Here is a 23,648-nt window from a genome sequence, read left to right as displayed (position 1 = left end):
AAGTCTGGGCTTGGGGCTGGTGCAATCCAGCATCCCTAGGTCTGGCATTCCTAAGGGAAACCATTTTTATCTTGGGTCTGACCAGACAAATAAGACAAGCAAGTAGTATGGATGTTCCAGTGGTTTTATTAACTCCTTCTTTCTGGGGGTGGCAGGACCTTGTAGCTGGAGAGCTGGAAAGGAAACCACAGAGTGGTGGTCTCAGTATGGATCATTAAAAGGATACAGAGGGTGCCCTGCATCTCTCGGGACCCTCTTCCCATCCACCTGGAAAGAGAGACAGACAGATGACTATTAGCAGGAATTGACATTCCAAAGACACAGGGCATTTTTCCCTGAATCTTCATAAACAATGTCACCTGTAAGCACTATGACAGATGGCAGTGGCAGGACCTGGACCTCAGACAATGCCAGTGTCAGCACTCCAGCAAACCATAGTCTGTTATATACCTGCCCCTGCCCCTAAGAGATTGCAGTCTCAGCTGGGATAAGGAATTATTTATATCCCTATGTGTAACAGGCTTCAACCCAACCTCAATCCCTCTACCAAGGTTGAGAATGCCTTCTAGGCTCCTCTTATTTATGCCATTTACTGAGAACTTGCTATGTGTCAAGAACTGGGAACTTGCTATGTCTCAGTTTACTGGGAAACTGAGGCTTGGAGAAGTTAAATAACTTGTTCTAGGTCACAAGGTCATATAGCCTGGGACTCACAGGCTATATGCTTTATTCCCAAGCCATACTACTTCCCCAAGCTTAATAAAAATAAAAAAGCCCACTGTGTGCAGGAAAAGCAATCCTACCAACAACATCCTGCCTCTCCTCTGACCAGGGAGGTTGAGGCCAGTTTTGGGCCAGACTCCTGCTGCAAAACTTACATTTATTCTCTAACTCTAGCACATGATATATACTCACAGTGATCATGGGCACAATGTATCGCCAATTTTTATTCAGGGTGTCTAACTGCTTCATCTCTTCTGGGCTAAAGGTGAAGTCAAACACCTGGGGAGGGAAAGTGGAGGTCAGGAAAGCCAGCTTTGTGTGTGGAAGTTGAGATTCCAGAACACTGCCTTCTTGCCAGGCAGAGTCGGAGCCAGACTGTGTCCCAATGGTCTAAAAGAGAAAGGACCCATCACCAAGTACCTGGATGTTCTGAAGGATACGTGAAGGTGTGATACTCTTGGGGATGGAGATCACTTTCCGCTGGACCTGCCACCTAAGGTGGGTGATTGAAATAGAATTAGGAAGAGGAGTCAGTACTCACAAGCAGTGTTTTGTCTTCCACACAGTGTTCTCTAAACTCCTGGACTCCCTGAGCCTCACTAGAATGGGGAACATGCCTCAGAGTAGCTTCCCCCAGATTATATACATGGCAAGATTAGCAACCACATCCCTCAACACTTGCCTCCCAATCCAGTGCCCTCCCCCACCTTTCTCCAAGACTGCGCACACCTGAGCAGGACCTGAGCCGGAGACCGGCCATACTTTTCGGCCAGTGCCAGGACCACTGGCTCCTCCAGTAGGACAGGCTCATTAGGATCACGCCAAGCACGATCAGAGGAGCCCAGAGGACTATAAGCAGTCACCTCCAGGCCACGTGCTTGGCAGTGGGCAATCAGCTCCTTCTGAGACAGGTATGGGTGGCATTCCACCTGAATCAAGAAAAAACCCATCACTATAGGTTGGCCACACCCAAATTTTAGAACCCCACCCACACATCTTGACCAACCTTGCACTGCTGATCCCCCCACTTCCCCTCAAATCACTTTTCTCACTCTCCATCTTCCACTGTCCATTTCATTCTCTTCCAACACTTCAATGCCTTTCATTTCTTTATTTTTGGTTTTCTAATATTCTTATATTTGATATGAACCAATATATAGTACTTGTTCTCACTGACAGAAACTTACTTTGTCTATTTTTAATTTTTTAAGTTTATTTATTTGAGAGAGAGAGCAGGGGAGGGGCTGAGATAGAGGGAGAGAGAAAATCCCAAGCAGGCTCCACGCTGTCAGCACAGAGCCCTATGTGGGGCTCGAACTCCCTAACCGTGAGATCACGACCTGAGCCGAGACCTGAGCTGAAACCAAGAATCATATGCCTAACCCACTGAGCTACCTAGGCACCCTCAATCTTACTTTGTATGTACGTTATTCATATTTATTTTCATTGTGTTTCAAACAGACCTTTTTAGCTTTTTTGAAATTTAATTCCAGTGTAGTTAACTCAATGCCCTTTATCTTTAAGTTTTTATTTTTTGGGGCACCTGGGTGGCTTAGTCAGTTGAGTGTCTGACTCTTGATTTTGGTTTTGGTCGTGATCTCAGGGTCATGGGATCAAGCCCTGTGTCGGGCTCTGCACTGAGCCTGGAGCCTGCTTGGGATTCTCTCCCTCTGTCCCTCTTCCCAACTCACACACTCTCTAAAATAAAAAATAAAAAAAATTTAAATTGTTTTTTTTTAATGTTTATTTTTGAGAGAGACAAGCTCGAACAGGGGAAGGGCAGAGAGAGAGGGAGACACAGAATCTGAAGCAGGCTCCAGGCTCTGAGCTGTCAGCATAGCACTCAATGCAGGGCTTGATCCCATAACCCTGGGCTCACAACCTGAGCTGAAACCAAGAGTTAGACACTCAACAGACTGAGCTACCCAGGCACCCTTAGTGCCCTTCTTTATGCATAGAATTTTACACTAACACTTCTGAAAACTTGCTAACCATCTCCATAAAACAGACACATCATCTGCTCACTCATGTTCTTGAACACACATATACCCCCAAACCAACAGATCTGCTTTGCTGTACTTACCTGCAAGACAGCTGGGCGCACAGACGCCACACTGAGCACGTCATCAATCTGCCGACTGCTGAAGTTGGACAGGCCCAGTGCCCGTACCAGCCCCTTATCCACCAGTGCCTCCAGAGCCTTCCAGGTCTCCTTGTAGTGGGTAGAATCATAGCGGATAGTCCCATCAACATTCTTAGGGAAAGGGTTGTCTCCTCGCCTAAGTGAAAGACAGTTCCCCATGAGTGGGCACAAATGTAGGCCTCCTACCTTACCTGCCCATCCAGCCACTCTGTGTCCCCATACTAAGCCCAGAAAGGGCAAAAAGCCAAGAATAAGAAACCTTATTAAAGAAACCCTTTAAGGTCATGACCCAGGCATTAACTTTATACAGAATGCCCATTTCCGCTCCTCTTCTTCCTAGACACATTGTACCTCTTCTCCTCTGGAAAATCTTCTTGAACTTCTTCCCCCTCAGAGAGTTGCATGCTCTTGCAATCTTCTTTCATTACAGTACACAGAGCTGATGGTAAGGCTCCTTTCACGCCCTCTGCTGGAACTGACTCTCTACGGCAATCTCTAGGCCTAGCTTAGAAGCTAGTAGTTTTTTGAATAAATTAAGGGGGCAGGAGGGACCACCCGCGCACCCCTAGGGTACACACCATGTGAAGCTGCACTCCTTTTCTGTAGCTAAACTTCTGGCTGCTGTGGCATAAAAGGCTGAGTTCCCACAGCAAGCTGAGGAATGTTCCTCTCCTGCTCTGCTCCTGCTCTGCTCCTGTGCCTTGTAAGTTCCTAACCTGACTCCCACAACACCCGACTCCCTGGATAAAGACCCTGGCAAGACTCACTCAAAGGCATAAGGCCAGTGCATTAGGTACAGGTCCAAATACTCCAGCTGGAGGTCAGCCAGTGTCTTCCGGAGGGCAGGCTCCACATCCTCAGGGTGGTGTTTAGTGTTCCACAGCTTGGAAGTCACAAACACCTCCTCTCGAGGCACCACCTGGTACAGGGGGCAGGGCCCATAGTGAGAAGAGCCCTGGGCACCCAGTCACCCACCCTCACCTCTGGGAAACTGATTAGAAGGAAGGTGCTTTCAGATCCCTCTGTCCAGGTACCCCAGCTCCAGAGCTCTCTCACCCCATCCCTCTGTAGCCCCAGACCTCACCTTGCCAGGTCCCACATTCTCCTTCAAGGCCTCCCCAATCTCCGTCTCATTGCCATAGATAGCAGCACAGTCAATGTGGCGGTAGCCTACACTCAGGGCGTACTTAACAGCAGCCTTTACCTGCCAGGTGAGAGAAGCAGAGGTTTCAGCTCTGCTGGCCTAGGCCAGAAACTGCCCTAGGCCAGAAACTGCCCTAGGCCAGGAACTGCCCTCCTGAGGGTCACTGATGGGGGAGGGGCAGGATGACTGCAGTTATCCATAAAGTAGGGGTGAAAAGATGAAAGATGGTTCTAGATGAGGGGACCAGAAGCCTCTTCAGAGACCCCAACCCCTTTGTGCCTACCCCAATAACCCCCAAGTTTCCCTCCTACCTAAGCAATCTCAACGCGAGCCCAGCAAAAAACTACCATTGTATTCCCAGTTAGATGCTCAGCAGGTGGATGTATCCTTTGACAGAGAACAGAAATATAGGTCATGGACACAGGTTCTCTAGTCCTGAAGAGCTGGTTACAGAAACATGATATACAGGTAAGTAATTTGTACGCCAACGCACAGAGAAATGCTTATGGAGCCGTGAAGATCAAGTGAGCTCTGGGAGTTCAGGGAAGCAGAAGAACTCTGAGAGCGGAAGAAAATTAAGGAAGGCAGAGAAGTAAGATGGAGGCTGGGCTCAGAGCCCTCTGTTAGGAAAGAAGAAAGCAGACACCAGGTAGGAGGACAGGTCAGTCAATGCGCTAAAAAAACAGACTAGAAACATGGTAGCAGAAGCAAAACCAACAGTGTCAGGGCCTTGCCATTCAAGATCCCGATCTAGGTATAGCTCTTACTATCCAGACGTACTCCCCTCACCCCTGCTGCCCCATACCCCTAGTTTTGGCCCAGTTCTGACTTCCACCTCCTGCCTTTATGTAGCTCCTGGACTTGTCCTGGGCTATGTCAGTGCCTGCCTGGAGCACAAAGACCCTGACTCCAGGGTTCTAGGCAACTGCAGGAATGAAAGCAAAGGGAAAAGAGGCAGAACACAACACAAATACCAGCCTAAATCCCTGAGAGAAGAGGCTGTTCTCCCTGCCTGAGTCCCTCTTAAACTTAATCCCCAAACTTCTCTAAAGCCTGATTCAGATTTCCAAAGAACAAGGAAGAAGACCTGGGAAGATGCCCCACCCCAGGTGGGAGCAGATCTCTATTCCCATGCTCCCCTAAGATGAAGAGTTGACAGCAGGGGTTATTATACTCCAGCTCGCAGCTGCCTTTTGTTTTTTCCAGCCCTTGTGCTAAGAATGACTTTTATACCTTTAAAAGGTTACATGAATATATAATCACCTCCGTTTTGCAACTTATCCAGCAAAATCTAAATTATTAACCATCTGGTTCTTTAAGAAAAAGTTTGCTAACCCTTGGTCTACACAGCTGACATAGTTATTCTTCAAATCCTGACACCTGCTGTTGTCTATCTCTGGACTGGGCATTAGGGAGTGGCCCAGTCCTCAAGGAACCCTGTGTAGGAGAGGGAGACATGATCACGGCGCAAGGTGGTAAGTGGCGTTATGAGGGGTCAGCATAGGGCCAGGCACAGAGGGATCCCATGTCTGCCACAGCACTCAGTGCAGATCCAATTAGGGAAAGAGTTCCTTCCTATTCGCTCGGCCCTACTGGGCCCCTCAGCCCTTCCTCTGAGTCAGCTGAGGAAGCCAAGGGCTCACTGCTGGTCTCTTCTCTTGTTTCTTCCCACTGCCCTTCAGGCTCATCCCTACATGAAATGGAGTATAGGGTTGGGGCTGCCAGGGAAAGTGCTGGGACCATCTCCCAAATACTGCCTCTTCCCTAGCAGAGGCACAAGAAGCCCTCCTCTTTTTCCTCCATCTCTCACCTGGCCAGGATCGCTCTTCCAGGTGCCCAGTCCAATCAGGGGCATCTTCTGCCCAGTGTGCAGGAGGACACAGGAAGCCGCCATGCTCCCTGAAACACAGATGGGAAGAGAATGGTGTGGGGGTCAGTGCTGCTTGAGCTTCAGCCACCCAACTGTCAAGACTCCTGTAAAACATGGGTGGTAAAGGGAGCACAGTGGCGAAAGGAGAACAAACACGTGGTTGTGTATACATGCCTGTGAGCAGAGGGCAGCTAAGACAGGGTGACTAGAACCAACCAAAGTCAGGAGCTCCTGGACAAATATTAACCGGACCGTCAGTTTAGCTGCCTTCCTTCTACCAGGCTAAAGGTCTATGTTAGACAGTTCTAATACCTAAAAACAAAGGTGGGTGGCTCCCAGAAGTACCCAGCCTTGACTACATAAGGTCTCAAACCAGTGTAGGACAGGTAAAGGCCATTATGAAACAAAGTGAGACCAAGTGACAGAACAAGGTCAGGGATGGGTCACTTCTCTGAAGATGAAATGAACATTCGCAGGAGGATGTCAGAAACTACAGATTCTCCTAGTCCCTCACAAAGATGTCTGATCAGCATGTTACGAGGCCTGAGTGGGTTATTACAAGGGAAGTAGACCATTGTTTAAAAAAACAAAAACAAAAACAAAAAAACCAAGCTCAGAGAGGTGAAGTTATTTGCCTTGAATCAACAGCTAAGAAGTGGCAGAGCCAAGCATTCAAGGAAGAGCCAATGGAAAAAGGCAAGAAAAGAGAGGTAAACACAGATTCATAATATACTTGTGCTATGCCTCACAGTAGACACATATCACAGTGTGCTACAGAAAAGCAAATGACTTCTGCAGAGCAAGGACCAGGGAATATTGACATTGGCTTTTAAGAGTAAGTTGGACTTTCCTAAGAGTCAAGGGGAAAAGGGTTTCCAGGAAGGGTAATTAGACACAGCAGAAAGCAGTAAATTATAGACACAGGAAAATTTCCAACTGAACAAAACAGGTGGGTGATTGGAACAACCCTCTTTGGAGAGCTATGAAAATCAGAAGTCTCCAAATGACCCATGGATACTCATTCAGGCAGCAAATGCTTAATATTCCTGGCCGTGTGCTAGATCTAAGAGACATACGTATTCAAATAAAGCCCCTGCCCTCTTGGAGTTTATGGGCTAGTAGGGGCTGGACTGAGGATATCAGTACAATGTATAAGATAGGAGCAAAATCTGCTCATGTGCTATAAGAAAAGAGTAACCCTGCTAGGATGGCTTCATGGAGGGGATATTTGAGTCGTCTTTTTTTTTTTTTTTTTTTTTTTTAAGATTTTATTTTTAAGTATTCTTGGGGTGCCTGGGTGGTTCAGTTGGTTGAGCATCTGACTTCAGCTCAAGTCATGATCTCATGATTTGTGAGTTTGGGCCCCACGTTGGGCTCTGTGCTGACAGCTCAGAGCCTGGAACCTGCTTCAGATTCTGTGTCTCCCTCTCTCTCTGCCTCTCCCCCACTCATGCTCTGTCTCTCTCCCTCTCTCTCTCTCAAAAATAAATAAACATTAAAAAAGCTTTAAAAAAACGATTTTATTTTTAAGTATCCTTTACACCAATGTGGGGCTCAAACCCACAACCCCAAAGTCAAGAGTCGCATGCTCTATCAACTGAGCCAGCCAGGCATGCCAAGTCAAGTCTTGATGAATAGCAATTATCCAAGCGAAAGGGAAAAAAGAAAGAATGCTCACCCTAGAGTGGATAAGGTAGAAGCCTTTTCCCTTGATTTCATTAGTACTATAGATATCACTCCCTTGGGATTGATTTCATTGCCAGCAATACCTTTATAAATATAACCTTTGTTTCCAAGTTCTGAAAAGACATCCAGAATATTATGGTAGAGCAAGAACTAAGACAAGTTCTAAGTATAACTGACACATCAAAATTGTCTTTCCTGATACGTCTGACTCCGGAAGAATTTTTTTTTTTTTATAAATGTTTATTTTTGAGAGCAAGAAAGAGAGCAGGGGAGAGGCAGAGAGAGAGGGGACAAAGGATCCAAAGCAGGCTCTACATTGAGAGCAGAGAGTCCGACATGGGCTTGAACTCACGAACCAGAAGATCATGACCTGAGCCAAAGTCAGATGTTTAATGGACTGAGCCACCCAGGCACCCCTGCAAGAACTTTACAGTCTAGCATAACCTGGTTATGGAGACCACCTGTTTCTGCTAAAACAAAAACAAAAAGTTCAATCTGGGCATCAAACCACAGATCACTTGAGTGCTAGCAAACTTCCCAGGGATATAAACTTGCCAAAGGATCAGGCAATCATGTCTGGACTTCACAGGAGCAATTAGCCTACCAGTTGCCACCAGGGTCTGTGGCTGGTTTCCTGGGCTTGATCCCCAAACAAGTGACCGTTGGCCTCTCCTGGATTTCCCAGCACACACTGGAGAACTCTGAAATTACACGTGGACTTAGACTGAGAGCCTTGAACAAAGGCCTGGTCTAAGGCGAAAAGGAAGAAGAAACCTGATGCTTGTTTCTCTTTCTTTTGATGCTGAAACTGAAAACCCAAAACAATGAGGCTTGGGGGGGGAGGGGGATCATACAAGTAGGAAGACCTAACAAAGAGCTTCAAAGAACAAGAGCTCCAAGGGAGGGAATAGAAGAGTCTCTGCAAAGAACAAATGTTTTCCTCTAGGACAGGAAGTCATACTCTGCCAGCTCTGGACTTCCTCATCTTCTGCCTGAGGCATTGGCTTTCCAGCCTTCTCCTGAATTAACAGGCTCTGAAGTTGTCAGAAACTGCCTGGCTTGGCCTCTGGCAACACTCAGAAACCCTCATGTTAATTTGGGAAGGTTTTACTCATGAAAGAGAGAAAAACTGGGTCTGCATAGGGAGAGGTAGTATCAGGTCTCAGATTTTAGTGGTGCCTGGCTGGCTCAGTCAGTGGAGCATGTAACTCTTGATCCTGGGGTTTTAAGTTCAAGCCCCACACTGGGTACAGAGATTACTCAAACTCTTTTTTTTTTTTTTTTAAAGGACTCAGGTTTTATTATTCCTAAATCAGTGCCTATGTTTCTTCTCAGAGGAGGGCTCTATAGCTGCTGCTTGCATGCAGGGATCTCAAAAACACAGGAAAAAGAGGAAGCAGTATTTACATGAATGTTCCTGGGCTGCATGGGCCTTTCCTTTACTTCCCATAAATGTTGGTGTCCCTCAGAGTTCTGTTCCCAATCCTCTTCTCACTCCCTAGTTAAGCTCATGTCTTCAGTTATCACTTTAAGCACTGATTCTGCCCACCCTAGTTCTGTACATTCAACTCCCTGGAGATATCTCTACCAGTATGCCCTATAGGTATCTAAGACTCAAAATGTCCAAAACTGAACTCATCAAATCCAACAGCAGAGCACAAAGGAATCAGTTCAGGGCCTGGGGTTGCACAGACCTGAGTCTGAATCTCAGCACGCCTTCCCCCATTTGGAAGAGAAACTAGATCTAAAGCACTTTGCACAGTACCTGACCCATGCATGCTCTTCTTTCTGTATACTCTCTCTCACAAGGGACTCAAGGGCCTGGATAACAACTGTTAAAGCAAATCAGACAACATGTTCACAGTATAATCCATCTGATAAAGTTTTGGAGTCGGGGGTGGGAGGTGGGCAGGTTCTGAGCTGACAGCCAAGAAAGAATTTTCTAAGTCTTTGGTACAAAAAGGTGATTTTATTGAAGCAGAAAGAGCTGCACTGGGGTTGTAGAGTGACTGTTTATATACTAAGGAGTTGGAGGAGGTCAAGTCAAGGGGAAGTTTTCAAAGACATTTTCATTATGCTAAAGAAGATTCTCAGAATACTGCAGGCCTAGCTATTTGTCAAGTTAAGGCTGTTTTTCCCTCTAGCAAAGCATTGACTTTAAGACATAGGGAGTTGGGGCACCTGGGTGGTTCAGTCGGTTAAGCGGCCGACTTCAGCTCAGGTCATGATCTCATGGTCCGTGAGTTCAAGCCCCGTGTCGGGCTCTGTGCTGCCAGCTCAGAGCCTGGAGCCTGTTTCAGATTCTGTGTCTCCCTCTCTTTGACCCTCCCCTGTTCATGCTCTGTCTCTCCCTGTCTCAAAAATAAATAAAATGTTAAAAAAAAAAAAAAAGACATAGGGAGTTCCTGGAGAAATGGAGAAATATTTGCCTCAAGTATTTGTCAATGGGCAGCAGGTTATAAGGAAATTTAATTTTACCTGCAAATTCTGGGGGCGCCTGGGTGGTTCAGTCGGTTAAGCGTCCGACTTCAACTCAGGTCACGATCTGGCGGTCTGTGAGTTCGAGCCCTGCGTCGGGCTCTGGGCTGATGGCTCAGAGCCTGGAGCTTGCTTCGGATTCTGTGTCTCCCTCTCTCTCTGCCCCTCCCCTGTTCATGCTCTGTCTCTCTCTGTCTCAAAAATAAATAAACATTAAAAAAATTTTTTTAATTTTACCTGCGATTTCCTTCTTGCCTTTGTTCCCCATATCACTACGAAGGGGTGATGTTGGGGCTCCAGGAAACTGAGTCTACAGTTTCTGGAGATTAGGCTATTGATAAGATTGCCTTTTTCTTGTAATTTACTAAGACATTTGTAAACTGATGGAGACTGAACAGTTTAACCATCTGTTTTCTGTCCTTTCCTTTGTTCTTGGGCAGCCAGGAGCTCCTGAAGAATATTACACATATCCCACCGTGTGTGTGTGTGTGTGTGTGTGTGTGTGTGTGTGTGTGTGTGTGGTGTGTTCGCGCACGCGATAGCTTGTGCTTTGCCCTCAGCTTGCATTATGCTCCCTCATCACATGCGGTCTTGAAAAGCCATCTAAATAAAGTATTTCAGTTCATTTGGCATTTCTGAGTTATTATCATTTTAGGGTTTTGACAGGTGATTGGTAGGGGAGTATACCCTTGCTTGTACTTCTAAGAAACAAGCACAGAAAACTACTTTAAATATGTAACATCGGCCTAGATTAGGTCTATTTGGCTGGGACACGGCTAACACCACCTACCCGCCCCCCCCCCCAACAAGGTGGGATAAGTGTGACATTCCACAGGCACCCCCGGCTGCCCAAGAACAAAGGAAAAGTGGAAAACAAATGGTTAACTGATAGAGATCACAGTCATGCAGGACCTGAGTCCCCACCAGTTTACAAATGTCTTAGTAAATTATAAGAAAAAGGCAATCTTACCAATAGCCTAATCTCCAGAAACCTATAGATTCAGTTTCCTGGAGCCCTAACATCACCCTCCCCTCCATTCTGATGTGGGGAACAAAGGCAAGAAGGAAATGGTAGGTAAAATTAAATTTCCTTATACATTTTTTTTAATGCTTATTTATTTTTTGAGACCGAGAGAGACAGAGCATGAACGGGGGAGGGTCAGAGAGAGACGGAGACACAGATTCCGAAACAGGCTCCAGGCTCTGAGCTGTCAGCACAGGGCCCTACGCAGGGCTCAAACTCACGGACCTCGAGATCATGACCTGAGCCGAAGTCGGACGCTCAACCGACTGAGCCACCCAAGCACCCCAAAATTAAATTTCCTTATAACCTGCAGTCCATTGATGAATACTTGAGATAGGCAGAGTGAAACATTTCTCCAGGAACTTCCTATAATGTTAATGCCTCACTAAAGGGAAAACCACCTTAGCCTGGTAATAGCAAGGCCTCCAGTATCTTGTGAGTCCTCTTTAGCATATGAAAGTCCTTTTGGAGGTCTCCCTTTTGCCTTTATCTCCCCCCCAACTCCATAGGAAATAATTACTGAGTCTTTACAACTCCAGGGCAGCTCTTTCAGCCCATGGGTCCTGTCCCTGTGCTTTAATAAAATCACCTTTTTTGCACCAAAGAAGTCTCAAAAATTCTTTCTTAGCCGTAGGCTCTAGACTCCCCACCACTCCAAAACCCCATCACTACTAGCACTGGTAAATATATATTTCTTAAGTTTATTTTGAGAGAAAGAGAGAGACAGAGAAAGAGAGAGCGCATAAGTGGGGGGAGGAGAAAAGAAAGAGGGAGAGAGAATCCTAAGTAGACCTGCGCTGTCAGCATGCTTTGAACTCATGAACCATGAGATCATGACCTGAGCCAAACACTTCATGTACCTCTTGACGTGAAAAGAATTTTAAAATATATATTTCTTTTTTTTTAACGTTTATTTATTTTTGAGACAGAGAGAGACAGAGCATGAATGGGGGAGGGTCAGAGAGAGAGGGAGACACAGAATCTGAAACAGGCTCCAGGCTCTGAGCCATCAGCCCAGAGCCCGACGCGGGGCTCGAAATCACAGACTGCGAGATCGTGACCTGAGATGAAGTCGGACGCTTAACCGATTGAGCCACCCAGGCACCCCTAAAATATATATTTCTTAAGTCTTTCTCCAGTCCATCCATATCTGCCTCCACTGCTACTGCTCTAGCTCGAACCACCCCTACCTGAACCACCATCTCTCTGCTTCCAGTGCAGCCGCTCTCCCCACAATCCATTCACTAAATCTGAACATGTGGTTCCAAGGCTCAAATTCTTCCAGTAGTTCTTGCTTACCTTCAGGATAAAGTCCACAGTCCTTAGTAATACATTTCATTACCTGGCTCCCATCCTCCTCATTTTTCCACCTCTTCATTCCAAACTCCGTGCTTCAGACTTTGCAAAACCAGCCACCACTTACTTAACTCCAGGCACACTTTGCTTCCCCAAGTCCCACCCTTGTCTGGCTAATTACTGCTCATCCTTCAGCTAGCACTTGCTCCTCCTGTGCACTGACAGCTTATGCACATAGCTGCAGTTGTTTGTTTATATGAGTTTCCCTCACAAACTAGGGGATACCTTGAGGTCAGAGGTCATCTATCTGAACCCCTTACTCCTAGAGTGCCTGCCCCATGCATAGACATAGAAACACATGTGAGCACACACACTAAGGCAAATTGGCTGCAGGGCATTTGAGGAAGTCACAGCCTTCATCACTTTTCTTTCTTTCTTTCTTTCTTTCTTTCTCTCTCTCTCTCTCTCTCTCTCTCTCTCTCTCTCTCTCTTTCTTTCTTTCTTTTGAGGGAGAGAGAGTGCAAGGCAAGCCAAGGAGTGACAGAGAGAGAGGGAGAGAGAATCCCAAGCAGGCTCCATAGGGCTCCAACCCACAAACTGAGATCAGGACCTGAGCCGAAATCAAGAGTCCCATGCTTAACCAACTGAGTCACCCAGGTGCCCCCATCACCTTCTTTTTTTACTTCTTGGGTAACCTGGAAAGAAACATCTCTGGAAGACATCAAAACACTTTACCATTTTCAGCAAAAAAAAAAAAAGAAAAAAACAAAAAATTCCCAGTGGCTTCATACAGGATGATACTGGGATTGCTCACGTACAGATAAGAAAACTGAGATCTGGGGCGCCTGGGTGGCTCAGTCAGTTGAGCGTCTGACTTCGGCTCAGGTCATGATCTCGCGCTTTGTGAGTTCGAGCCCCGCGTCGGGCTCTGTGCTGACGGCTCGGAGCCCGGAGCCTGCTTCGGATTCTGTGTCTCCTCCTCTCTCTGCCCCTCCCCTGCTCATGCTCTGTCTCTCTCTGTCTCTCAATGATAAATAAACATTAAAAAAATATTTTTTTTTAATAAAAAAAAAAGAAAACTGAGATCTTGGGAAATTAACAGGCCTGATCAGAACCCTCAAGACTCTTTTAGGGAGGTCTTGCAGCCTTATATGAGTAGGCTGAAAGGAAGAGTTAATAGTAGCTCTATCTGGTGACAGTTCAGATTCCAGCCTCACTGTAACAGAGGTCTGAGGCAACAGAAAAGCCCTAGCTTTCCCAAACCCAAAGCAGGTGCCTAAGTTAGCTAATTTTGCCCACTACTCCCACTTTCAGGAAGTATCTCTGCAATTCCAAAGAAAGGCCGGAGCTCCTGGAAAAATCGTGTTGGTGCTCAAAAAGAAGAGGGCAAGGGCTCCTGGGTGTCTCAGTCGTTTAAACATCCAACTTCGGCTCAGGTCATGACCTCCTGAGTGTCAGTTCAAGCTCTGCCTTGGGCTCTACGCAGAGAGCTCTGAGCCTGGAGTCAGCTTCAGATTCTGTCTCCCTCTCTCTCTGCTCCTCCCCCGCTCCCCCACTTGCGTGCTCGCGCGCGCTCTCTCTCTCTCTCTCTCTCTCTCTCTCTCTTAAAAATAAATTAACATAAACAAAAGAGGGCAACTAAAATTTACTGAGCACCTAATAGTTGACGGGCGTTTTAAAAGCTTTATCTCAATTCTCACTACAGTTCCGATGTAGGAACTCATTTCATCCGTGAGTAAACTGAGGTCCAGAGAAACTGAGAACTTTTCCAAGATCACAATGAGCTCAAATCCGAAACCAAGTAAGGTTGCCTCCAGAGCCTGAGCTCTCCGCTCTATTCCGAAGGCACACAACTCTGTAGTTTCATTACAGATCAAGGCCATCTCCTCTGCGAGAAAGATGGAACAGCAGCAGGAGAAACTCACCTCGGCTCAATCACAGAGCGTGAACAGAACAGTGTGATCTCTCTTCGGTTCTGCACCTTGCCAACGTTACAGTAAGCCTCAGCTTCCGGAACTGGTGGGCTGCAAAGGAAGTTGGTTGGCCTGATGGTGGAGGCCGGAATCTAGCTTAAGTCTGGCGGTGAGGAGGAAGCTCCTCCCGGAGGAGGGGAGAGGGCCGGCATTCAGCATCACGCGCAGTGGTGGACCCCACCCCGCCCTGTAAAGGGCTGGAGTTTGGAAGCCAGAGTTGGGAGCCTGCACCAGCTCCACCTCTAGCTCTGGTGGTTGGATTGGCTGGAGTCTAGACACACTTCACTGCGCAGGTTTGGAGTACGTGGGTGCAGAGTGAAGCGCGAGCCCCTGGCCACTTGGGGGACCCTAACGTCGGGGCCAGTCCGTGCCTCTGCTGGCCCACAATGCACCGCGCGCCACAGCCACGCCGCTCTAGGCTGCTGGAGCTCCTTCTGCTGGAGGGAGGAGGGTACTGGGTGTCACATTGCAGGTTCTTCTGGTGTCTCCACTCCATCCGGGTTCGCAAAACCGACTGTCGCTCCTATTTTTTAGAGTCAGGTTGGCGGGGTTCCCAGAATATACCTAAACTGGCTCCGTTACTTGGTCTGGCAAACAGGCTCGGAGAGCAGCCGCGATAAAAGTTGTCTGTAACATGGAAGAGATCGGGTCTCTGGGCTGCAAGCGGTAGTAAATTCGTGGTCCCTGTATCCGGACTGTGTACTCTGGACGCGCATTAATGTGCCAGATACTGTGCTAGACTTAGAAACATGATTTTATTGAATCTTCAACCCTGTAAGGGAAATGTTTTTTTTGTAAGCTTTTTTATTGGAGTATAGTATAGCATACATACAGAAAAATGCACAAATCTAAAGCTCTATGATTCTTCTTTTCAATGTAACTATTATCCAAGTGAAGATACAGACGTTACCTGCACACTGGAAGTCTCCTGTGAGGGAGGTATCCACGTTCAATTTTACAGATTGAACAGACTCAACCAGGTAAAGTAGCTTGGCCAAAATCACATAGCTATTAAGTCATACAGATTTTATATTTGAAATAGCCCTAGCCATGTGGACTGAGAGGTGTCTTGCATTTTACACATTTTCCCCTCTGTGTAGCTCTGCTTTTCTCTCCCCACACCTCTATCTCCTCTGCTCCTCTACTCTTCCTCTTTTTTTTTGGCTCCCCTGGATTACTCCCCACTGTCTCCTCAATACAGGTAGTGTCTTGATGGACCGAATGTCTAATGTTTGACACCATCTATCCTCATAAAGACACTCAGATTCCAGCTTATGTGATCGGAATTTAATATACCTCAAACTCATCTTACCCTAGCAAAGACTTGCCATCAAGAGACACATGCCATGTATCCCATCCCTCCCACCTTTTCTTCAGGGTCTGACAGACTCCATATTTCTTTTCTGCTGAGTCTGACTTCTTAAAAGTCTGAAGTGTACGGGGCGCCTGGGTGGCGCAGTTGGTTAAGCGTCCGACTTCAGCCAGGTCACGATCTCGCGGTCCGTGAGTTCGAGCCCCGCGTCAGGCTCTGGGCTGATGGCTCGGAGCCTGGAGCCTGTTTCCGATTCTGTGTCTCCCTCTCTCTCTGCCCCTCCCCCGTTCATGCTCTGTCTCTCTCTGTCCCAAAAATAAATAAACGTTGAAAAAAAAATAAAAAAAAAAAAAAAGTCTGAAGTGTAACCATCAGGTGGTGACCTTGCCAAGTGATGAACTACTGAGGCCCTCTCCTTCCCCCAACTTTGGGGCTTTTGGTCTTAATTCTGGTGCCAGGGAATATTTCATACAAGGCACAACCCTATCCCTCCAAGAGTTTTCAAATAGTTGTCAGACTGCAAAATAGATCGGCTCAAGAACACACTGCCCCTTTCACAACCATCCTTTTCCCATCTTACAAAGGATAAGCCTCTGTCAACTTCTAGGGTGCCTTGCCCTATTGTAAAAACAAGGAGGCAGAGAACAGCCCGAGAGGTAGACTGAGAGGAGACCAAGTGAATAAGTTGTCTCAGAATCCAAGGGAAATGAGTGGTTCAGGCAGGAGGGATAGTGGGAATTATTGTTTTTGGCTTCCCAGTGCCCATTCCTCCTTCTTTTGGAGAATTTCTTCCTCCTCATTGGATCCAATTCAGCAGTCATTAATTCAAGTACTTGCCCTCCCCTAGCTAACATGTGTGTGAATATCCCAAAATATGCCAATTGGCTATTCCTTCCTTGAGTCTTAATTATTAATACAGTCACCAAAAGAGTAATCACCTGGATTTCATGCCTTTCATCATGAAATGCATTTCACTAGCACCCTGCCATGGCTGTCGAGCAATCTCTGCTAATAGGACCTCCTGAAGCCACCTGGTTCCTGCCAATTCCATGCTGTACCTTCCCTTTGGTTTTGCAAGTACTCCTATAGCCTTCAAAAACAAAACAAAACAAAACACCTTTCTTTGTCTTTGGTTAGAGACAGTTTTTGTTGCTTGCAACCAAAGAACCCTAACAGACACAAATGAGTAAAAATAGTATCAGACACTGCAGGAAGAAGAGTAAGTATATCACAGGGAACTCTACAAATGGTCCCCAAATGGTCCTCTTCTATATTGGCAAAATTTACTTCCCTTACGTATAGATAAGTTATGCCTCTCTGTTGCTCTTAACAGAAAACCTAATTTAAGCTGGTTCAACAATGAAGGAAATGTATGGACTCATGTAGGTAGGATTAGGTTTGGTTTGATTCAGCAGTTCGACAAAGTCACCGGGACCCCTTTCCTTCTGTTTTTTCTCTCCACTCTCCAATCTCTCTTCATCGTGAAGTTGCTTTCCTCATGGAGGCAAAATGGTTGTGGCACATCTCGCCTTCCATCTCAGCTACCACCTTCTCCACAGAAGTAACTTCTGGGAACTCTCTCAAGATTGGAAACTGCCTGGAGCCTCCCATATAAACTGAGTCATAAGATAATACCATGGCATGAAAGAAGAAGTCAGTTTCAAAAAAGAGGTAAATAGGAATTCTGGGAGTGATGCAGGAGTGAAAAAGAATTAACTTCTGCTATATTCAACAGCATGAATAAATTTCTCAAACTTACTGCTGAGTGGAATAAAACAGACATGAAAGACTATTAATTCTAACCAATTCTATAAAGTACAAAAAACAATAAAATTTAGAGTTGTTAGAAGTCAGGATAGTGGTAACCCTTGGACATACAGTGACTAGAAGTGGGCAAGAGGGGAAGCTTGTGGAGTGATAGGTATGATCTGTTTCTTGATTTGACTTATAAGGATATGTAAAATTTCTGGGGTGACTGGGTGGCTCAGTAAGTTAAGTGTCCACTTCAGCTCAGGTCATAATCTCATGGTTCCTGAGTTTGAGCCCTGCATCGGTCTCTGTGCTGACAGCTCAGAGCCTGGAGCCTTCTTTGTATTCTGTGTCTCCCTCTCTCTCTGCTCCTCCCCCACTCACACTCTGTCTCTCAAAAACATTTAAAAAAAAGTTTTTTTAAAGGATATGTAAAATTTGTGAAAATTTAAGTTATATATTTGGTATGTACATTTTTCCATATTGTGTTGTATTTCAATTTAAAAGAGAATCCTTTCATATTATAAAAAACAACAAGAAAACCTAGGGGTGCCTGGGTAGTTCAGTTGGTTAAGCATCCAACTTCTGCTCAGGTCATGATCTCATAGTTCATGAGTTTGAGCCCTGCATCAAACTCTGGGCTGACAGATTGGAGCCTGGAGCCTACTTTGGATTCTGTCTGCCCCTCTCTGCTCACGTGCTGTCTCTCTTTCTCTCAAAATAAATAAACATTAAAAAATTTAAAAAAAAACCACCAAACCCTATATGTATAAGGAAAGAAAGTAGATGGAAACACACAAAACTAATTATAACAGTTGTATTTGATTAGTGGAAGTACAGGTTATTTTGTTTTTCTTCTATATCAAGATTTTGAACTATTGTATTGGATTTAGTTTAGTAACTCTGCAGATTCACTTGGACCCACTTGCTCCCAGGTTCTCCACTTATTCAGTGGAGCACCCTAGTCACTACTATTGCTCATCTCCTGATGCAGTGGTCTGTCTCACATCCCCAAGTGCATGGGCCAAACACCCTCTCTTTTGCACCTGTTGTAGTGGGAGCCATAGCAGCTATGGCACTCACTCAGTTATGACTTAAGTAGACCCGCTGAGAATTTTGCCACTTACACCACTTTCAGAGTAAGCAGAAGTACTTGATGTGGGGATTGGGATCAGTCTCCTCAGGCTTCCCTGAGGATCAGGGAGTGCAGGGGAGTTAATGTCTCATAGGGTATAAGGAAATTGACCAATGAGAGATAGAAGGAAAGAGTCAACAGATAGTTTGCTTTTCCTTTATCCAATAAATAGTTCCTGGACACCATATAGTGGTTTCATATAGCTTCTCAGACCTCTATAACTGACCAATTAGCTGTGTCTTTTTATAAAGCAATAGCAAGCTCTGTAGCACACCACCTTTTGGTTTCTTTCCCTTCTTTGCCTCATTTATGTTTTTGTTTTTGTTTTTGTTTTTTTAAAGTTTATTTGTCTATCTTTGAGAGAGAGGGAGGGAGACATAGAATCCCAAGCAGGCTCCTCACTGTCAGCATGCAGCCTGATGTGGGGCTCGAACCTATAAACCCTTGAGATCATGACCAGAGCTGAAGTTGGAAGCTTAAACTGACTGAGCCACCCAGGCTCCCCTTCTTTGCCTCATTTCTGTTTTTCCCTCATCCCTATTGCCCTGAGAATGAATTACTGAAGTTCCCAATAAAGCCTCAGCATGTAAACTTTGTCCTGAGCTCTGGTTTTCTAGAGAAACAGGCTAAGATTAAAAAAAAAAAAAAAAAAAAAGCGTTATTTTTTAAAATATATTTTATTTTTTTTTAATTTTTTTCAACGTTTTTTATTTATTTTTGGGACAGAGAGAGACAGAGCATGAACGGGGGAGGGGCAGAGAGAGAGAGGGAGACACAGAATCGGAAACAGGCTCCAGGCTCCGAGCCATCAGCCCAGAGCCTGACGCAGGGCTGGAACTCACGGACCGCGAGATCGTGACCTGGCTGAAGTCCGACGCTTAACCGACTGCGCCACCCAGGCGCCCCAAAATATATTTTATTTTTAAGTAATCTCTGCACCTGCACCCAATGTGAGGCTCGAACTCACAACCCCAAGATCAAGAGTTGCATCCAGGCACTCCAAAACCATATTAACTTTATAATGGGGAGAGAGAGAGGAGTAAGGGAAAACAATGATTTAAAAAGAAGAACCAAAAGTAAGTTTAATATTAGAGAAACTAAGACAAATAAGAACAATTACCATTTTATTGATCATCCATTATTTGTCCTACTCTCTACATTCATGCTGTCTAATCTCCACAACAGAAACTTTTGGATTTGGTTGATATGAATGTCATTGGTGACCTCGTGGAGATCTGGCTCAGTGAAATAGTTAATCCTGAGCCAGATGGTCTGGATTTAGGAGTGAACAGGAAATGAAGATGTGGAGAATCAGTGAACAGATTTCTCAAGAATATAAAGAGAAAGAAAGTGATAAGTCAGTGACTTGAGAGAAAAGCAGATGGAGAAAGAGTTTTTCATTACGTGGGAAATTTGAACATGAACATGTGCTAATGGGAAGTGTCCAGAAGAAGAGACTGGAGATAAGAAAGGGGAGAGAATAATGGGATCAGGTTTTTGGCTAACATTTATTGAGCATTTATTAAGCCCTAGTATCTTAGTCCATTTAGACTGCTATAACAGAATCCACATACTATGTAGTCTATGAACAACAAAACTTTATTGCTCACAGGGCATTTATTAAGCCCTAGTATCTTAGTCCATTTGGACTGCTATAACAGAATCCACATACTATGTAGTCTATGAACAACAAAACTTTATTGCTCACAGTTTTGGAGTCTGGAAGTCCAAGATCAGGGTGCCAGCATGATCAAGTAAGGGCTCTCTTCCAGGTAGCAGACTTACTGTATCCTCACATGACAGAAGGGGCAAGAGATTTCTCTGGAGCCTCTTTAATAAGGCATTAATCCAATTCGTGATGGTTCTATCCTCATGATTTAAGCACCTCCCAAAAGTGCCATGTACTGATACCATCACATTGGGCAGTAGGATTTCAACATATAAATTTTGGGTGAACACAAACATTCAGATCATAGCACCTAGTCCTTTTGCTAGGCAAAAAGATGAACAAAAAAAATGGGCCAGATTTATCCTCTGGCTTCATGGTTCACAGCCCAGAGGGACTAATGTGGAACAGGTAGAATGCAGACCCAGAGGTGTTTGCACAGATACAGCCTTATGGAATGCAAGGAGAAGAGGCTGAAACTGGTGAAGAGCTGGAAAGTGAGAAGGGCCCTAAGTAGAAGGAGGGCATGCCCTTCTCTGGATTACTGGGTGGGAGGAACAAGGTCTCAACTCTGCCTCACTGAGCACTTAAGCATTTGGCAAAAGTTTCTAGAATCTGAGAGGAATGTGGTCAGGTCAGAGGGATAAGTAAGGAAACACCCTCTTCCCAAGTCTCTGAGTCTGTCTTGGGGCTATCCTGGTATTTTACTTGCTGGCACCTCCTGCTTACTCTAGATTGGGCTGTCAGAGCAGAAACCAAGAACAAAGTTCAGGTTCCCATAACAGATTCCCTTATGCAAATCAGGACAATAAAGGAGCCACCCTGTAAATTCACAGCCAGGAGACCAAGGAAGGAGGCCTATATGCCTTACCTAGATGAAAGGAATGTGAGGCAAGGTGCTTGTCCATATAGTCTCGCCTGGCTCTTAGCAGGAAGGACTTCTCAGACCCTCTCTAGACTCCTTATCATTGTCAGTAAGAAACTTGCCTCTGGAAGAAGGAGTTCATAATCCAGACTTACCTCTAGGAGTTAACAACTGAGTGTCTTTCCATCCAATAGAGTGTCCTTCATTCAACTAATACTTACTGAATTCCTGCCGTGTACTAGATATTCTGCTAGTGTGCTGAGAATACCTTGAACAAGATCTTGCCTTCGTGAGCTGACCTCCTAGTGATACTATAGTAGAGGGCAGGAGCACATTTAAGGAAAACCTGATCCTTTCCAGTCCATAAATGTCTCTAAAGGGTAGAATCATTTTTAACCCCTGGACAACTCAGAAACCAGCCCTTAATGCAGGATGTTAAGTTTTGTTTTTTATTTTTTTTAATTGTTAAAATTTTTTAAAGTTTATTTAAAAAATTTTTTAATGTTTATTCACCTTTGAGAGACAGAGAGAGACAGAACATGAGCGGGGAAGGGGCAGAGAGAGGGAGACACAGAATCCGAAGCAGGCTCCAGGCTCTGAGCTGTCAGCACAGAACTCAATGCAGGGCTTGAACTCACGAACTGTGAGATCATGACCTGAGCCGAAGTCGAACGCTCACCCGACTGAGCCACTCAGGCTCCCCTAAAGTTTATTCATTTATTTTGAGAGAGAGAGCACATACAAGTTGAAGAGGAACAGAGAGAGAGAGAGAGAGAGAGAGGGAGAGAGACAATACCAAGCAGGTTCTGCACTGTCAGCATACAGCGAAGCATGAGATCACGACCTCAACTGAAATCAAGAGTCGGATGCTTAACTGATTAAGCCACCCAGATGCCCCTCTTTTTATTTTAATGTTTATTTATTTATTTTGAGAGAGAAAGCACTGACGGAGGAGGGGCAGAGAGGGAAAGAGAGAATTCCAAGCAGGCTCCATGCTGTCAGTGCAGAGTCTGATGCAGGGCTTGATTCCACAAACCCTGAGATCATGACCTGAGCAGAAATTAATAGTCAGACACTCAACTGACTGAGCCACCCAGGTGCCCTGGATGGTAACTTTTCTGTAGTAAAGGGATGATCCCAACTTTATAAGACCTGATTTTCCAAAAAAGCCTGCATAGCTTCTAGGAATGGCCATGGGCATTCCTAGACAATGGACAATATTTTCTGTCTCAGTCCCTTGGATCGTGTGGTCCAATTCAAGAGCCTACTGAACAAGCCTGGCATTAGACCCTGTGGGCTATACCTTGCAGTCTGCTTCTTCATCCTTCAAGATCCAAGCTCCAATCCCTTCCTCTCCCCAGCATGCCATTGTACCTGTGCATGATTCCACTGTACCATATTTCACTGATTTTATTGTGGACTATGACTGTGTGCTCTATCTTGTCTTATCCATAGCTGGGAACCCTCTTCAATGCCAGAGACTGGTTTAGGAAACATGCCCTAACTATCATTTTAAATAGCAAAATAATAGCTGATATTTATTGGGCTCTTACTATACGCATCAGACACTGTACTGAATATTTCATAGAAATTACCTCATTTAATCTTCACAACAATCTTAGGAGTAGGGACTTTTTTTTTTTTTTTTTTTTGAGAAAGAGAGAGAGTGAGCACATGAGTGAGAGAGAATCTTAAGCAAGCTCCCATGCTCAGTGTGGAGCCTGACACAGGGCTAGATCCCATGACCCTGGGATCATGACCTAAGCCAAAATCAAGAGTATGACGCTCAACTGACTGAGCCATCCAGGTGCCACAGGGTAGGAACCATTATTATCTCCCTTTTTCAGTTGAAAAAAGAGGCCAAATGACTTGTGCAGAGTCACACAATAAATGGAACCATAGCCTGCATCTTTGACTTCAAAGTCCATGCTTTTTCCAAGACACCACTTTGTCTCTCCTAATGGGTTGTTGGTCTGTGTAACCCTGGTGCCAAGAATAATGTTTGGCTCCTACTGAGGGCTCAATCAATAAACATCTGAAAATGTATTCACCTAAGGTCCAGACACTCAAAGGAGTATGGGAAGTAATAAGTAAGCTGTGACTAGAGTCAGGCCTTAGTAGGTCAGTAGTTCTCATGAGTAACACCTATGGGAGTCATACACTCCTAAGCATTTGTACAGGTATCAACTACTGGAAATAGAAGTGAGCTAGGTTGGGCACAGAATTTCCCAACAATTATTCTGTCTTGTAGGAGATGTGTGTGATGCATCAACCTGCCATATTTGAGATAGCTGTGGAGTTGAATAACCCCACAGTATCTATTATGTACTATAGTGTTTCTCTGCTTTGCTGCCTCAGGGTTTTCTCCAAACCACAAAAGGCTGCTTGGCTATGTGCAGCTGCAACATGGAAGTATGAGGCATTAAGGTCTCTAGGGGAAACCCTCAAAAAATTGAGGGACAGGGATCTTTAGGTAAATGCTTCAGCCAACACAGTCTCTATTAGGATAATTCTGAGGTATGGTTTGCATAGTTTTTTAGAGGCATCTCTAGGTGGATTGTTCGCAATTGCCCATAGTATTAAG

General features: G+C 45.3%; 1 protein-coding gene across 2 annotated transcripts; it reads right to left on the bottom strand.

The window, feature by feature from the left end:
• Nucleotides 1-106: 106 nt before the first annotated feature.
• AKR1A1 (aldo-keto reductase family 1 member A1) lies at nt 107-14,445 on the bottom strand. Of its 2 annotated transcripts, none has more exons than XM_006934694.5 (9): nt 14,290-14,445; nt 5,821-5,909; nt 3,951-4,070; nt 3,634-3,785; nt 2,807-3,002; nt 1,453-1,652; nt 1,144-1,216; nt 916-1,002; nt 107-267 (listed from the first exon to the last, which is right to left on the bottom strand). In XM_006934694.5, the coding sequence occupies exons 2-9, from the start codon at nt 5,902-5,904 to the stop codon at nt 202-204; spliced, it is 978 nt and encodes a 325-aa protein (XP_006934756.1). In that variant the 5' UTR covers nt 5,905-5,909; nt 14,290-14,445; the 3' UTR covers nt 107-201. The 2 variants fall into 2 exon arrangements, with proteins under 2 accessions (XP_006934756.1, XP_044891664.1); XM_045035729.1 differs by lacking the exon at nt 14,290-14,445 and adding an exon at nt 12,259-12,310.
• Between the last annotated feature and the right edge of the window lie 9,203 nt (nt 14,446-23,648).

This window comes from Felis catus, chromosome C1 (genome assembly GCF_018350175.1).
Source record: "Felis catus isolate Fca126 chromosome C1, F.catus_Fca126_mat1.0, whole genome shotgun sequence".
Classification (NCBI taxonomy): domain Eukaryota; kingdom Metazoa; phylum Chordata; class Mammalia; order Carnivora; family Felidae; genus Felis; species Felis catus.
This window is presented reverse-complemented; position numbering and strand designations above follow the sequence as displayed.

Coding starts and splice junctions, on each gene's coding strand:
- AKR1A1 (XM_006934694.5), bottom strand. CDS start 5,904: ATGGCGGCTTCCTGTGTCCTCCTGCACACTGGGCAGAAGATGCCCCTG. Junction 3,786..3,950: donor AGAATGTGGGACCTGGCAAG/GTGAGGTCTGGG, acceptor CCCCTGTACCAG/GTGGTGCCTCGAGAGGAGGT. Junction 1,003..1,143: donor GTATCCTTCAGAACATCCAG/GTACTTGGTGAT, acceptor TTCCCTCCCCAG/GTGTTTGACTTCACCTTTAG.